General features: G+C 38.8%; 1 protein-coding gene across 3 annotated transcripts in view; it reads left to right on the top strand.

Moving 5' to 3' along the window:
- The window catches only part of vta1 (vesicle (multivesicular body) trafficking 1), a 77,906-nt gene that overhangs the window by 1,760 nt on the left and 58,859 nt on the right, over window positions 1-17,287 (top strand). For all 3 annotated transcript variants that reach the window (XM_023288264.3, XM_023288272.3, XM_023288279.3), the window contains exon 2: window positions 17,091-17,185. In XM_023288264.3, coding sequence (XP_023144032.2) covers window positions 17,091-17,185 — 95 coding nt within the window. The remainder of the gene's footprint in view (window positions 1-17,090; window positions 17,186-17,287) is intronic.

Genomic DNA, 17,287 nt, shown 5'->3' on the forward strand with positions numbered 1-17,287 from the left:
AAAATAGTCCCTAACAAGTGCATTATTTCCTCTCATTTGTCTCATCTTTGTTAAAAATGACAGTGTTCAACTGTTGCCTTTCCTTAAAGATGAAACAGTATATTTGTGCAGTGTTTTTAAAGATGTTTAAAGATTAATTAAGCAACAATGGACTTGGGGCTTCAGACCTCAGATACTTTAGGGAGAAGCATTGAGAGACATATTAGCACATTGATTCTGATGTTTTCCAGGGATCAGTTGACAAAGTCTTCAAACACAAAAAAACTGACAAATTACCAAAGGAAAAAAAATACAATGCAATAAAAAACACATGACAACAAAACAGAAGAATAAAGCATAGAAGATGCTTAATTGGTAGCAGCAAGAAATATTACATAACTATAAGCACAAAAAAGTATTGTACAATTATGTATACACATATAGGGAGGAACAAGTGATTGTTTTCAAATCATAACAATACAATTAGAAAATTTCAATGACTGCAATTTAGGATATATTAGCAGTGGCTATAAAATAATGACACTAAAGTTTAACTTTATTTAATCTGAGCAAATTTAAATTTTCAGGTGTTGTTTCTGCTTGCCTGTTGATTAATATATGTCATGTGGTTTAGGCATGCAAGCTATGTTGTGTGATATTGACACTTTGTGCATTTTGCAGTGTGTCTGACTCAGGGTTGTGTCATCGGTTTTATTAATTCATTGTGTGTCATCCATGCTTTAGATGGTATATCATGTTGAAATGTTCCATCACATCAATCTATTACACTGTGAATACTGAACTGAAGCTTGACTTAAAAAAAAAAAAAGATTGCAAATTATTTAATATCTATCAGATGGAGGTCTCCAGTTTTCTTGAATGTTGAGGAAATGACTGATGATGGAATGCAGTCTTAAAAGGGGTTATATGGTCACACCTCTGCTCTCTGTTACTGAGCGTTGGAAGGAGCCCCATATTTAACCACTATCAGTTGATTGTGTTCCTGGCTGTGAATATGACTGGCCCTTAGGTGTGTCAGATTTCCATAGAAACCAAACAAAAAAAACCTACAAATTGCTGCTTTCGGGATGAACCAAGCAATATATAACATGGTCATTTGTAAGCTTCAGCAATGGAGAAAAGTGGATTTAGTTTTCTTTGGACAAAGCCAGGCTCGCTGTCTTTGAGTTAGGTCACCAGCTGCTGGATGTAGCTGCAGGCTGCAGTTTCTTTCCAATTTCAAACCACTACTCAAAAACTGTGGTGCTGTACAGTGACTTGGTGGTTAGTACTGTCGCCTCACAACTAGAAGATCCACAGTTCACATCCCGGCCTGGGCCTGGGATCTTTCAGTGTGTAGTTTGCATGTTCTCCCTGTGCATGTGTGGGTTTTCTCCGGGTACTCTGGCTCCTCCCACAGTCCAAAAACATGCTGAGGTTAATTGGTGATTCTACATTGTACGTAGGTGTTAATGTGAGTGTTCTTGTTTGTCTTTATGTGTATCCCTGTGATAGACTGGTGACCTGTCCAGGGTGTCTGCAGCCTTCACCTTAAGTCAGCTGGGATAGACTCCGGCTCCCCCTGCAACCTTAACGAGGATGAAGCAATGTGTTGATAATGGATAGATATACATACAACATGCTCACATGCACAAATGCCATTTATAATTTCTAGTTGTGTCACCCAACTCCTACTGCAATCTATGGTTTATGAGTGTTTTATTTAAAAAAAACCTTTAGACAGTGGTATACAAATGTAGCATTGTCGCTATAACATTTTAGGTGTAGAAAGTTGCCCTTGTTTCCCCTGAAGTAGGGCAAAGTATCTGAGATGACTTTTGATTGACTGTACAGAGTGCACATGCTTCAGTGCAGCAGGGGTCTGCATCTGACCTAGTTGAGATGTGGCACATAGGAGCTGCTGTATTCATGAAGAGGTATAAAAACCCTGTCAGATCATCACCATGTGTCCACTGTGCTGACAGACATGTCTAACTGTTTTTTGTGACAGCTGAGGAGAAGCTTTTCTTACTGACTATGTGATTTGAGGCTATTTTGTGGCTACAGCTTATCAAGTTATTTTGGTGTTATTAGACAGGACAGGAAATCATCTGGTGCATCCTAACATTAACTGTTTTCATTATTTTACTATCATCCTTTATCTGCTGGCATTATCTCCCTGTGATGAGAGTGAGTGTCTATCAGGGTGCTTGTTAAATCAATTAAACCTCAAAGTAGCGTGAGGCAGGGAAAGGTAGGGCAAACAGAATCCAGCATAAATGTGGTCAGACCTATAGGCTTCAGGTTGTTTTTTGCATGCAAGATTGTTTTCTCCTTAAGGAATATGTCACACCGTGGCAGCCACTTTTCACTGTGATGTCTTCATAAAGTGTAAAAACATTTATGTCTAGAGATGTTAGTGGCCAGAACCAGCAGATAGAACACTGCTGCCACGTGCTTGGGGTCATTATTTTTTTAGCTTTTGGAAAGCTTCACTTAGCCCCTCTGTGGAAACGCAGCCAATCAGAGACTCAGTATGGCTCATTACAGATCCCTGATTGGCTGCAGATGACTGAGAGTGAGGGCGATAGAGTGAAGAGGAGGCTGAGGTCCTGCTGGGAAGTGGATGAGGCCAGGATGAGAATTATCATGTATGTGTGTGCTGGGAAAATTCACAGAAACATCATTTTCTGTGTTGAATTAAGTCAGTCTCACTGAGTGTGTTCATAATTTGCTTTAAAAGACAATTTCCTTTTCTGCTTTTCTAAGGTGAAGGAGGCCTATTTTTCTGTGAGCATTAAGATTATTCTGACACCGTTTCTTAAAGTAGTGGTGGATATGCAGTACGTTTTGAATACTAAAAAGCAAGTATGCTTTGAAATCTACTGTCATAGGTAGTTTTCATTAAACAGTTACTTTCATACAAAGTGCAGTAAAGAGAAAAATGTAGCTGCACAGAGTTCAAGGTAATTTCCAGATAGCTTGTGTTGCAGCCACCTTGGAGAATTTGTGTAGTGTTGGACCCTGAAAGTCAATGCTCTGAAGCAGGGGTCCAGGATCATGCCGATTCTTTGAGCTGGGCATTTATTTATCCATGTGACAACATGCGCTATGCTCATGATTAACTGATGGGAAAACCTGAAACCTGAGTTGGAGGGATTCTCTTGTTACTGGCCACACCTTTCCCTTTAGGTGGCCTTGTGAGTAACCTGTGTGTGATAGTCCAGCCTGGAAGTGCACGCTGTAGATTAAGCTCTGTAGTCATAAAATGTCTAATCAGGGATCAGTTTCAATCTAGAAAAGAAAGGAAACAAAGGGCTGGCTCATGCAGCGTTATGACAGGGTCTCCTCATCACTACAGAGTCGACCAGTAAAATTTACCAGCTATGAGCCAAGCTAGAGGAAACTTAGTGCTAAAAAGTTGTCACAGTTTAGTCCTCTGTTTCCCCCCAGTTGACTGTTTTGGGGTTGCAGGATGACCATTGACACTGGGAATGCTGCTTTTCTTTCTTGGCTTCTTTTGTTTTGTTCAGATAAATATTGGACAATTTCTTAACGCTTATTTCTATAGTTGAAGTGTTTTTTTTTTTCATTACAGCTTCAAAGAACATTTGGACTTCAACAAACGGCCAATTAAACGAGTCATAATTGTTTTCATTATATCTTAATAGTTTTCTGTAGCTGTTGAGTTTAATCATAATCTGAGTGCTACAAGTTTATATGAAGTTATAAAGTGTATATTTGGGTCAATATATAACTGTGGGACTTTTTGGAACATAGTTGACAGTATCATTTTTGACATTTTTGCTGTTTTCAGGCCTAAAATCAACATGGCCACCCATAGCCAAACACTACATGGCATTTTTACAGAAAGATTCTTCTAAATATTATATATACAATTGAGTAAAATTGAAATTGAAAGTTATTTATAAAGATATTGTAGTAAACCTGTTGTCATGCCATAAATCCACACTTGACTCGCACACTACTTTATACTAAATAACTCAGGAAGCCTTGGAGTCTTGCCAGTCTTTTCTTCAGGAGGAAATGACATCATGTGGAGCAGGTCATGTGATCTGGAATCAACACACTTCCTTGAGAGGTGTTTTTGTAATGGTTAACTTATTTGAAAGTGATTTCTCGGACACAGATACAATTTGTCATTTTCCATATAAAATTTGATATATTGCCAAAAAAGAAATATCTGTCATGATTATCTCAACTTACTAAAAGGAACACAATCAAAACAATTTTTGACTAAACTCATTTTATTATTGTTTAGCTAATTAGAAGGTGTTTGTTATTAAATTTGGACGGTTATTTAGTAGACATTTTAGTGATATCCAGTCAGTTTTTAAATAAGTAATTGTTTCTCATAGTAAATACTAAAAAACATGATCATAATGAACATTAAAAACATTAGTTTTTTTTAACTTTTAATAAAATATATGCAAGCTATATTCCATATATTTCAAAAGTTCCTCAGTTATATATTGACCCATTTAGTTTTGCAGCTAACCTAACCAATATTCATCTTGTAGAGCCAGTCGGAGTATTTCCTCTCAAGCAGCCAGGATGCATCAAATTCTGTACTCTTGCGTTGTTGGAGGTTACAGCTGTAATGTTACAGCTGGTAGAACTCTGGCCCAGACTAGCTTCCCTGCCATCTGAAGCAGAGCTTTTAATATCCTTGCTTGTTCTGCCAGATTCAGATTGGGTGTCTTTTAAAAAAAAAAGGCAGAGATTTTAGCTTTGATTTTCCTATGTTTGGGGTTGACTGTCTTTGTCATTTGATGGCAAGAAGCCGTCAGATAAAGTAATGTTATTTTCACTTCACCTGCTGGGTTTGCTCCTTGTGTATAAGAGGTAAACCACACAGGGGGAAGCACTGTAGTCTATCTCAGTGTCATCTGTCTTTTCATCTGTAATCCCAGACTGTTTCCATGATGGTGATATCAGACCTCAGTGTGGGTCAAATCATGTTTCAGAACTCCTCGTTCTTTTCATGACTAAATATAGTTCTCTATGGTTCTGGCTGGACGTTTGTGCTTGCTGTCCTGCTGCAGGATGAATTTAGCATGATCAGATGCCTCTCTGATGGTGATGGATATAAGAATTTGGTTAACAGGAATATCTCAGTGGAGGGTAATATGTAATTAAAAAGATTCTGCAGCTTATAGTCATTGAAATTATAATCATTTTAAAAAGACTGCCTATCCTTCCTTGGCAGACAATGTTAAGATGTCATATTACCTCCCAACATTATGAGTAGCCTCACTAATGACTACAAAGTCCAGTGTTAGCAGATAGCACTAAAAATGTAGCTCATTTAAAATATCTGCACCATGAAGTGAGTGTTGCTTTGGGCTATGTGTCAGTTATTTTATTGATTATACACACTACCATTCAAAAGTTTGGGGTGACTTAGAAATATCCTTATTTTTGAGAGAAAGGCATTTTTTTCAATGAAGATAACATTAAATTCATCAGAAATCTAGTCTAGAGATTGTTAATGTGGTAAATGACTATTCTAGCTGGAAATGGCTGATTTTTAATGTGAAATGTACGTAGTGGTACAGAGGACCATTTCCAGCAACTGTCACTCCTGTGTTCTCATGCTACATTGTGTTAACTAATGGTGTTGAAAGGCTCATTGATGATTAGAAAACCCTTGTGAGTTTTCATGGAAAACATGAAATTGACCCCACTAAATTGGCATACACTACCCATTGAATGGTAGTGTGTGTCTATGGCTCAACAAAGCAATGTGCTATTAAAGGTATCTTAATGTGCTGCGACTGTGTACAGCTCACAGTTTTCTTTTTTAAAGTTAATTAATGAGCTCTTCCTCATTTATTATGTTTATTAGTGCTACAAAACTACACTAAAAGACTTGCAGTGACAGCTAGAGAGAAGTTGTGATGGTATGGTGGTGGGTATGATACTGTCTAGAGACTGGATGTTGCTTCTCTTGAGAGTTGACCTGCACTGACATAAAGAAATTCAGATTATAACATATTCCAAGACATTGTTTACACTCACATTGATAAGCACTGGTGACAGAAATATGTCTGCATTCCTTCCCACCTTATCTTTCATTCAAATATGCAAAAACAATCAAAACTGTTTAGCATAGTTAAAAATATAATAATAATTATTAATAATAATAGAACATGTCGATTGTCATTTCTCATGTTGTTTGTAGCAGTTAGCTGGTGCACAGCTTTGTACCCATTTCATCCCTCTAAGACACTCCTGCTTGATTTACTGTTGGATCAGTGTTCTATATCAGCTGTGAGTAAGATTTTCATTAGAACTGTACAATTTTGAATACGTTGTCAACAGATTTTTTATTTATTTTTTTCAGAACTGTCTTGACTGTTTAGTTACAAAACATCTAGAAGATGCTTGTTGTTATAAATCTTTGGACCCAGGACAGACAGAAACAGCTGTCAGTCAAGTAGTGTGGCTGCTGCTGTTTTTCCTTTGATTGTGTACTTAATAGAATAAATAAGAATCTGGGACCTGTTTTAATAGGAAATAGCAGGGCTGCTTACAAGCACGCCGACATTGCGAACGTGGGTGACTGGGTTTGCAGCTGATAAGCGGTTTAATTTTATCTCAAAGTAAGAACAAACCTTTTCTCATTGATGTTTGGTGATAGAAGTGATTGACAGGGCTTCTAGGATGTGGAAGGAAGTTGTGTGGTGATTAGCCAGAGCCGCCTCTACTGTGTGTGTGTGTGTTGGTATTCTTTTGTTGTGCAGCTGGCGGTCTTTTCCATGTGCAGTGTGTGGGGTGAATGTGTAGTTTTTGGCGTGCAGCCACAGTGTTTGTTGTGTGCTGGATTGGACCAGTGATCCAGCCAGACCACTGGAGGTCAGCAGCACCATGTTTCTGGGCCTCTGAGCCTAAATGTGACTCTGTGGGTGTGAGAGAGAGAGAGAGAGGCTGTATGTTATGATGAGGGCAGGATGCTTTGCCTGACCTGCTGAATGAGTTTGTGTGCATTTGAGGGGAAAGACAGTAGGAGTGTGTTATGCTGTCACCATATTGATCCATCCTAAAACAGGAATAAGTTTTAATGTGTGCACTTTAGTCTTTGGCTTCCAGTGTGAGTATGATGGGTGTGGCAGGATTATACTGAGAAACTAAGATGTTTGGTTAGAAGCTTTTTCATATACTGCTTCTGAATAGATCGAATAGACCAAGAAGACTAGTAATTCATTAATGCTGTATCATGTCAGAGATTCAATGCTGTGCTTACTTGCACTTATAATAGTGAAACTTCTAATTTGCATTTGTTGAGCTGGTAGACAGAGGAGAAATGTCAGAAGAAAAGTCAAGGCGACAGAAGTACAGCAGACTTGAAGTTCTGCTCAGCTAAGCTGCCAAGAAGCGGAGTGACAGTGAGCGTTTAACACAAGCAAGTTGATGAAACGGGCTGCACAGTGGATTAGCGGTTAGCACTTTTGCCTTGCAGCTAGAAGATCCCCGGTTCACGTTCCCACCTTTCCGGGATCTTTCTGCATGGAGTTTGCATGTACTTCCTGTGCACATGTGATTTTTAGCAGGGTTTTCTCTGGGGACTCCGGCTCCCTCCCACAGTCCAAAATTATGCTGAGACTAATTGGTAATTCTAAGTTGTCCGTAGGTGTGAATGCGAGTGTGATCATTTGTCTCTACATGTAGCCCTGTGACAGACTGGTGACCTGTCCAAGGGGTCCCCTGCCTTCACTCTAAGTCAGCTGGGATAGATTCCAGCAGGAGTCTGGTGGTGCTAGCAGCAGGATGCAGCAACACCCACCTGAGCAACAAACATGGGAAAAGTTATAGAAAATGCCCAAAGATAGCCAGCAGGCAGCAAAAATAACAGAAGCTCTTATCCACTTTGTCAGTTGTTGATAATACACCTTCTTAGTGTGCTGCACTCCAAGTGCGAGACTCTCAGTCAACGCAGAAGCTCTTGTACGAAATGTGCAAAAGCATATTACCAGCTTCTTGCAACTTGTTTGTTCTTCAGAAAATCAGTCTGTTGTCTCGGCTTCACTGTGCAGTGAACTGATGTGGATTTTACTCCTGAAGAGGTCATACTTTAAGTAAATAGTTTGAGGGTTCACTAAGCTATAGAAGCGTGGTCATAGAAGTCATTGGTAACTGTAATTTTTATGGTAGAAACAACATTTTTAATAAGTATTTGTATAGAAATGTAAGTACTGAGTACGAGTGCATACTTGAAGAAAACCTAAGATTTTGTCTGTGTCTCCACCAACACTTTTGGCGTATGCTGTCATATTTGAAGCTTCTGCCTCAAATGTGTTGTTGGTCACCGTGACTTTATTCAAAGCAAATTTAGAACAATCACTAACTGGCTAACAGATGGTTGCGACTCTGGGCCTGTACAGGAGCTTGAATTGGACAGGTATGTATATGCTGATTAGTAATGCTGATGGTTTAGCTGTAGGTGTGTTTATAAATTCAATCTAAAATGATCAGAGCATCATCTGAACTGAGAGATTCACAGTTTCAGTAGCAGGATGCTCAGAGCAGGGAGGATTTAGTGATTTGGAGGCTGCAGTCAAACTGTCTTGCTTGTTTTCACCCTTTCTCTAACTCAGTTTTGGTATTGGCTTTCTGTTTTCTTAAGTTAAACTACTTACACAGTACAGATACTGTCAAAGTATGTCCTGTATTCATTTTTTACTCAAAAGTAAATGAAAGAAACTAGGATTAAAAAAAATTATCAAAGGAAAAAAGAGCAATGTCAGTTCTGTTTTTGATTTGCTTCATTTGATCTCTTTAAAAAAAATAAAAACTGATAAGAGTATCATTAAAGTACCAGATGGACTAATAGTGTTGGTAAGAGTAGCTGTACTCTTATAATTTTACCAACACCCATCACTGTTCAGTTTCATAAAACTAAGATGGCAAAAGCCAAATTCCAAACATTAGGCTTTAAATCAGTAGTTATCAAGTAGGAATGGACATCTTTGTCTTAATAGTTTACGTTCATCATAGATGAATTATAGACAGATCAAATCTGCAAGACAACATTTGTGAAACAGTAATCAAAAGAGGATCTATTTTCTTAAGTTCTACAGTCATGATAGCTGAACCAATAATGTTGAGGTTTTATTGACTCACCAGTCCTTAATAATTTAACCACACGGGCTGCTTTAATGTTAAGTTTTGGTATGCATACACTATCCACTTATATATAGTGTGTGATTGTAGCCAATACTGTATGTATTAATTTTAATTATAAACGTGCTTGAAGTATTTTGACTCATTCGCTCATAAACTGTCCTTTCCTAAATACTCACCACAGCATCAAATGTTTAAAAGTATCAGTCCACAAGAAATGCACTATTTCTTCTGACCTATGGTAATGAAGAAATAGTGCACTGCTACAACTGAAACTATTTATATTTGCACTATTTACATCTTCCTTTGGAAAAAAATGAGTTTGAAGCTGAGATCCACAAACATAGTGGTTAGAAAGTACAAGAGCTGGTTTTTACATGACATTTATAAACAATGAGAAAAAAAATGAAGAAAAATTTTAGTGTTATTGTTTATTGTTGGAATTAATCAAGAAGTTGGCAAATTTTGACACTTTCAAAAACTCCACTGATCATTCAACAAACCGTCCATTCATTATGTGGAGCTGAATCAGACTGAGCAGTGACTGTCGTACTGCCGTCCTTTTTGTCTGACCGCTGATGCATTTTATCTGTCACTTGGCTTCAGGCCTACATCAGCAGGTCTATCTAAATTAGCCAGCTAATGTCGGCCAATATTTTACCTCACCTCCACCCCAGAACAGGCCGATCAATAGTGGGTTGAGTCAACGCCATGATTTGTTTAGCTGTAATGAAGCTGTGTAATTCACCAGGACCTCACTGGCTGACAGTGTTTGGCTGCCTTACAAACGCCGTTTCACACAGATTGGATCATTGACATTATAAATGAGCTGTGGACTCTGTGTCTGGGGACAGAGCCAGACTCTTCTTTACTTCATTTTTATTTTAAATGTAGTTGTTTACATTCATGTATGAGGACTGATTATCAGAACGTGAAATGTTCCTCTTTAGTTTAAACTTTTTTTTCCCCAGTGATCCTGATCTAAGTTGCACCATTTAAGAGGAGTGTAATTTGCAAATGTTTGGAATAGTAGTTTGATAATTATCAGCAGCCTGAAGAGTTTAGCATTAATTAAAACCCACAAGAGGAAGCGCATATTGGAAAGATATTCAGGTGTCGCTAAAGCAGTCTTAGTTATTCTGAAAGAAACCTGGAAGATTAATTCTGCCACGGAACTTTCTGTCCTCCGCCCACAGAGATTTTCTTGACAAAACTTCCAAAGAGTGAGAACTTTCATTTAATTAGTTGCATGAATAACTCAGTTGGAAATAAGGAGCACTGAAATGTTTCAAATATCGCTCTGGCCGCCAATTCCATAACTGTGGAGGTGTCCAGCTGTATGATTATCACCTGTTCAACGTGAAGACAACATGTTTACCGAGAGGACAACAAGCTGTGCGGTACATTGAATGTACAGTGTATTTTACTAATGATCTTCACTGATGTACAAGACATGACTTCTCATTTGAATCCACTTTCAATTTGGACACTTCATTACTCACTGAACACTCTTAATCTGATTCATGTCCCATTAATGTTGTACAGAACAGTGTGTGAACAGCATACATTGTGGCGGTAAGTGCAAGCTTCTGCAGCTTTCCGAAAAATTTTTTGCAGTTAGGAAATAGTCATCCCACATTGCTGATTTATGTGTTTCCTTACAGTCAGACTGAAAACAACAGTCTGAAATGATTAATTTAAAAATCAGTTTGATTGAAGATCTGCAGGGAGTTTGCACTAGTTACCTCAGTGGTGCAGCTCCAATCTCTAGGTTCCAAACAAACATTTTCAATTTTCTCCAACCTAGGGGTGGTCCAGAATGTCTGAATATCCAAATATTCAGTCATTGCGGTCGTATCCGAATATATATTCTTCTTCTTCTTACTATTACTCTTATGCTTATTATTATTATTAATAATAATAATAATAATAATAATAATAATAATAATAATAATAATAATAATAATAATAATAATAATAATAATAATAATACCCCCCTTCTCCGCCTCCTCTTGGTTGAAGGAAAATTGGAGGCCTGTGGAGTGGAATCACTGTCACAGATTCTGACAGTGATTCCACTCCACAGGCCTCTCCTTTTCCTTCTTTTCACTCAGAACATATTTCTCTCTCACACACACTCAGTCACACAGACACAGCTACCCTCCATAATAACGTCCTTGTCATTCGTGTGACAGAGAGACTACACTGGCACAGATTCTGCGACACCAACGTCAAAGTTGCGTCGAGGCTGTGGCACCCGGCCAGCGTACTTTACAGTAGTGTTAATTCTTTGCTGCTAAACACATTTTCTTACAGCGTCACTCTGAGATAAAATCTAAACCAATCTAGTTGTTCATCAGGAACACTCCCTCCTGAAAGCTATAGCGCTGTCAGAGTTTACGGTTCCACTCCCTGCTCTGAATACATGAAACTGTCGAATACGATTCAGTGTAATTGCTTTAAACAAATGATGATGCGGATAAGATTGGCTGCCTCTGCTGATCTCTGCTGTAACACCGATTCTTGTGAAAGCCTCCGTAGACACCGTATGCATTATATGTTTCCCTGGTTTGTGCAGTGATTGGTGTTGACAAGCTCAGTTATGTATTATGCAACTCAGTGAATGCACTGTCACAACAAATCAGCAGTAAAACTTTCTGTAGCTAGTGATGGCTGCGGGGCGAACTTATTCTCTGACCAAACAGTCCCAGCATCCAAATCAGGGAGACAGTGATGGGAGGATGTAAGTTGGAGGGATGTGCAAACAGAGGCTCAACTGAACTGTTTGTGTGTCTTGTGTTGGAAAATGGCTGCTTTGGCAGGAAGGTAAGTGCATGAGATTGCCAGTTTTGAGAAAAACATCCTCAATTGAGAGTTTCCTCGAACACCGTCAGAGTAGAAGGTTCACACTGTTACATACTTCCTCGTCAACATCAAGAGGACTTTGCTTTTCCTTTGAGTTGGCAGCTACATTAGTAAACCTTCACCCAAAGCTTATCATTTTAGAGTGATGGATAATATAAAGTGGAATATAAAATAGCAAAAACATTAGCTGTGAAAAGCAATTTTAATGCTGGACAGGCAGAAAAGAGGTACATCAGAGTGCAAAGCACTGCCAAATACCCTATAATCTCCATAAATAACCGCCCCAAAGGTTATTATGGATTTTTCACAAGTTCCAAACACCTTTGCAGAAGTACACATAAATAACAGAGGACCAGTAGATATGTTGCTTACTTTCCATATAAAAACAAATGCATTACATTTATCAACTCAGATTACCTGTTGAATAATTGGCCTGCATACACCTGAAGGTAAGATTTTAAAAGATGACTGCATTCTGACTGCTTATAGGGTATATTATAGGTGACCATTTGAGGCAGCTGTGTGGTGTATTTTAAAAAGTTTCTAGTTAGGATGGCTTTTAACTTTAAATTGACTTTTTATAGTAGAACTCGACTGATGCTGGATTTTTGTGGAAGATGCGGATATTGACTTTTGGGGAATGAAGAAATTCTGATACGAATATACTAGCTGATATTCTTTAATGGATGTACTTATACACTCTCTGGCCACTTTATTGGGTACACCTTGCCATTAAAAGGTTGAACCCCCTTTTGCCATTTTACTTTAATGGAGTTGGTGGTTGTGAGGTAGTTTCCAGAAATCAAATAAAAATGAAAAGTGATTACAAATTGGCATGTTTTAGTCATAATTGTTGTAAGATATTATAAAACAATTGAGTCTGCTGCTCCTACATACTGTATGTTTACTCTGTGCTACACTTTGTACTTACTTTGACTGGCATATGCTGCTACTAGCCTATGTTGAATTATAACCATAATGATATGAAATAATATTCTTTTGTGCTGTTATGCCTGTGTCTGGATGTGTTTTGCCTTTTAGTGTGTGTGAGCAGCTGTGTGTAATATCTGTATGCTTCAACTACCTCTGGAGATAGTTAGTGAGGGTCAGAGGCAGTTTGGGAACATCTGATTTAGTGGGTCATAAAGGGCAGGAGTCTACTCCAGGTAGTACTGAGTGAGAGTTGAGGTACAGCTTGAAAAGGTCGCCAGTCCATTACAGGGCTTTGATCTGCAAATATTGTCTGGATTTTACGATTGGTCTGAAAAAGACAAATGTACAAAGTGCAATTTAGTGAGTAATGACTTGTGACCAGCAGAGGGCTCAAGCGTTGGGGGAATGCACGAGAAAAGGATGTGCCAGTCTTAGCTTGCTTGTTTTTTCTGTTTCTGTCAAAGCCTTCTGTGTCACATTTCACTGTCTGTAAACAGCCAAACTGAATCTATGGGCGTCATGACACAATGAGTTTCTTTGTCGCTCGACGACTGGCTTACTGGCTGCTTCAGTAGCTCAGGACTTGCTGTCTGTTTGCTTCTCTGCTCTGGTTGGTTAACTGCCTCTGTGGCGTCATGCAGTACATGCATACGTGATGTGTGTCACTCTATTTTTTTTGGAAATATTGAGTGGATTAAGCCTTGGCGGCGTGACAGTGACTCCCCACCATTCTGCATTCAGTCAAATGGGGCATTGTTCTGTTGATGCTGTGCAGGACAGTGACACTGTGCTGTGACTCAAACGCTAAACATGAGGTGGAAGTACTGCTAAAATACATGCTCAGTGTAGAGTACAACAACATCTGGATGGTCTCCCTGTAACAGACAACACTACATAGCAGATTAGTTTTAAATTCTTCTGTTCAGACATAGAATGATTAGGCAGATGTTGATTGCCTTGCTTGACAGTTTCGGAAAGCGCTCTCACCTTCATCAGAAGCGTCTCACTGACGTAGCTGGAAGTCACAGTGTTTCGTTTTTCTGCTCTTGCTGCATCAGATGGTTGAAGCATCCTGCATCAGTACAACTTTGACAGCTTCGGCTATATGCTCACGCACTGAGACTGACATGTTCTTCATTTCCAAAAACATCCACAACACATAGGGAAAAAGGATACAGGGAAATTTAGGAAGAAAATATGTACACTGTAAATGGTTAGTGCTGTTTTTTTTTTTTTAAGAGAAATTTACAATGTCTGAAGATGAGTACTGTCATTATTCATCAATAAGGTCAAGCTAGGGCTGAACCTAACACTTACATTCATTGTTAAAGAATGTGTCAGTTATGTAAATAATAAACAGACTCATCACAGAATCCAGGATAATGTCTTCAAAGTTCTTTTATTTAAACGAACTAAAGCCCAAAGATATTAAAATTACAGATATAAAGCAGAGAAAAGCTGCAGTTCCTCACACTGAATAACCTGAAAGCAGAAAATAATTGTGATTTTTGCTTGATAGACGAATCTAAGATTAACCAGATTGTTATTAATATTAACAGTAAAATATAATGGCCTAAATAATCCTAAAAGTTTATGTAATATTTCATAAAAAGCCTGGCTTTTTTTTTCAGACGAGGCAGGAATCTATTCTGGTTTCCTTATGGTTGCACATTGTGCTTTGCCTCGCCACGTACAGCGCTACTGCTGTAACAAGTAAACTGTTGAGGTAATCTAATCTGTTGGCTCATAATCCTCCCAGCATCCTCATGACTGCAAGGAGAAGAAAATCTAATGCTGCTTCCTTCACTGCAGACTGATAGTAGCAGTGCTGACTTCGCCTGTTGCACATATATTGTACATCATACATAACGGTAAATAACACACACACATTCATAGAGTTGTGGATTAGGGATTAAACCTGGAGTTTTTGTTTGCCTAGCTGTGCTGGCAGTTGGGTATACTGAACCAGTGATTCTTGTAGTTACTTACTTCGAAGGATTCTAAGGATGTTTGTTTATTTTGCATGTAAAATCCTCCATACTGCAAACCAATTTTCTTCTGACACAATAACGGTCATCCAAGGCTGTGTCCTTGTTGGCATACATCCCATTATTAATGATTAGGTTTGTTGTGCAACCACCTTATGTAGCATGTAGGGCAGAGTTTATTTTCGGAAAGCATTTGCGTTGTACCTGCGTGCTTCACATCACAACCAATCAGGTTCCCGAATGCTGCAATGCTGCAGCCTGCAAAAAATAAATAAAGATATCAGCCTACATGAGACGTGTCCATTACTAGTTTCTGAAGGGCTGTGAAAGACGACCGAATGACGCAGGTTGATCCTGAGAGACCCTGAGAAACGCTTGTTTGAACTGCATTACTGTGTCACTGGATGGGATTTACAACACCCCTTTTATCAAACTAACGTCAGTGACATTTGTGCAGTGTCTCTTGGTATAGTCCCTGGTTCATCATCTATTTATTTGGATTTTCTCTCTTTCTGTATGCACTTCAATAAAATACATAATATTTACCACGTCATATGACTCTTGTAACAGAATAGATTGATCATGTACCGCCCAGTTTCAAAAGAAATGGGTTGTCATAATAGTAGGATATGAGGAATATAAAAATGTATCATAGTAAAATGCTGCTGAGAGGAATGCTGCTAAAAAAAGATTTATTTGTGAAGTTTATCTCGATGCGCTCTCAATATAGCCACTTATTTCTAATGTGACAGCTGCACATCAGAGCTCTTCCATTTTAAATGGCATTCATTTAAACTGATATTGTATAGGCATTTATGTCCGACATTGTCCTATTATGAAGCATGTGTGGAAACTGCTTTTGCTTTGGCCAAATCAAAGTGAAATTAATGTTATTGATTGAATATTCTCTGTGATAAACACCAATAGACTAATCACTTTTCCACTGTTTGTGCTATCAGCTACATTATCAGTAGTGTAAAAACTGAGAAACAAATTGACGACCAAGCATGAAAACATATTTCTGCATTTTTTGCATCATCAACTGAATTCATGTAGGTTCCCATAGCAATGCAACTTCTACAGCTATACCTGCACAGCTGCATTCATTGGCATTAATAACTTACAGAAGAGAATTTGTGAAAGGGCCATGCTTCTTCCAGCTGATTTAATTTTGAAACTCTTATCAGGACCTCTTCTGAAGCAGGTTAGCTTTGCTGCATAAGTTACCGTGGCGGTCTAGCCGATCGAACGAGAGCGTTGTGACATTGAAATCTGTGGCTTTGGGCTCAACATACTTTGCAAACTCATTAATCTTGCTTCATATTACACCTCCGTGCAGTAAAGATGTCAGGAGACTCAATGAACTGGTTTTCACCCGTCATGAATTTATTTCCCCTATTGCAGCATTATATTACAGAAGCCTTCAGCAACTCCTGCAGGTGAAACGGGGCTGACCAAACACTTTCAGGGCTGATTAACTTTGAATCAACTCGCTAATCTAGCAACATTAAGGTTACAAACAACCCATAATTTAGAATACAGTTCTGTAGTCACCAACTATAAGACAACACTTACTTTTATTAAAGCCAATGCTGTGTTCTTTTACTCCAGAGCAGTAGGTGCTAAGCAAAAATTATGAAAACGTGAATGTGTGAGATGAAATGAGTGGATACATCTCTGCTTTGTCCTGTCAGCAGCTTTAATCTGCAGAAGTTTAGTAATTTTTAAAGTTTTATTTATCAGACAAGCTGCTGTCTAACTTCGAAAACCAACCTGTCAGTCAGTAAGACAGTCAGTTCTCTGCTGTTTAGGTCATCTGGCTCACAGGTTCAAGGTGTTGCATCATGTGAAGAGAAGAACTTGTCCACGCAACTAATTGGCAGACGAGGGATTGTGGGAGTTGGAGTTCTGACAGCCTCTTCTCGACCAGGGATATCCGGCTCAGGTGGATATCTTGTCAGCTTTCCTCCTGGTCCAGAGCAGAAGAAAACATTAGCAGCTTGTTGAGGAGCTCCTCTGCAACTTCGTTGTGAAAAATTCATGAGGTCTTTGTGGAATGAGTATTCCACATGACTCGGTCAGACATTACAGCGTAGCTATAGAGGGAATGTACTTTACTGAGCTGTAAAAACACGTTTAATTCTCTTCAGCTTTCATCTCTCCTGCTGTCCTCTCCTGCAGGTCGGCTCTACTCTATGCAGACGGGCATGAAGCTGGACAGTAAAACACCAGAGTGCCGAAAGTTCCTCATCAAACTCATGGACCAGCTGGAGTCGGTGAGTCAGACCTACGTTCCGCTTATTCCTCCCTCTGTGGAATCCCGTAGCGCCTGGCAGGAGTGATAATTTTTTCATTACTTGTACTTGACTAGAGGGTCT

The sequence above is a fragment of the Amphiprion ocellaris genome, chromosome 12 (assembly GCF_022539595.1).
Source record: "Amphiprion ocellaris isolate individual 3 ecotype Okinawa chromosome 12, ASM2253959v1, whole genome shotgun sequence".
NCBI classification, from domain to species: Eukaryota; Metazoa; Chordata; class Actinopteri; family Pomacentridae; genus Amphiprion; species Amphiprion ocellaris.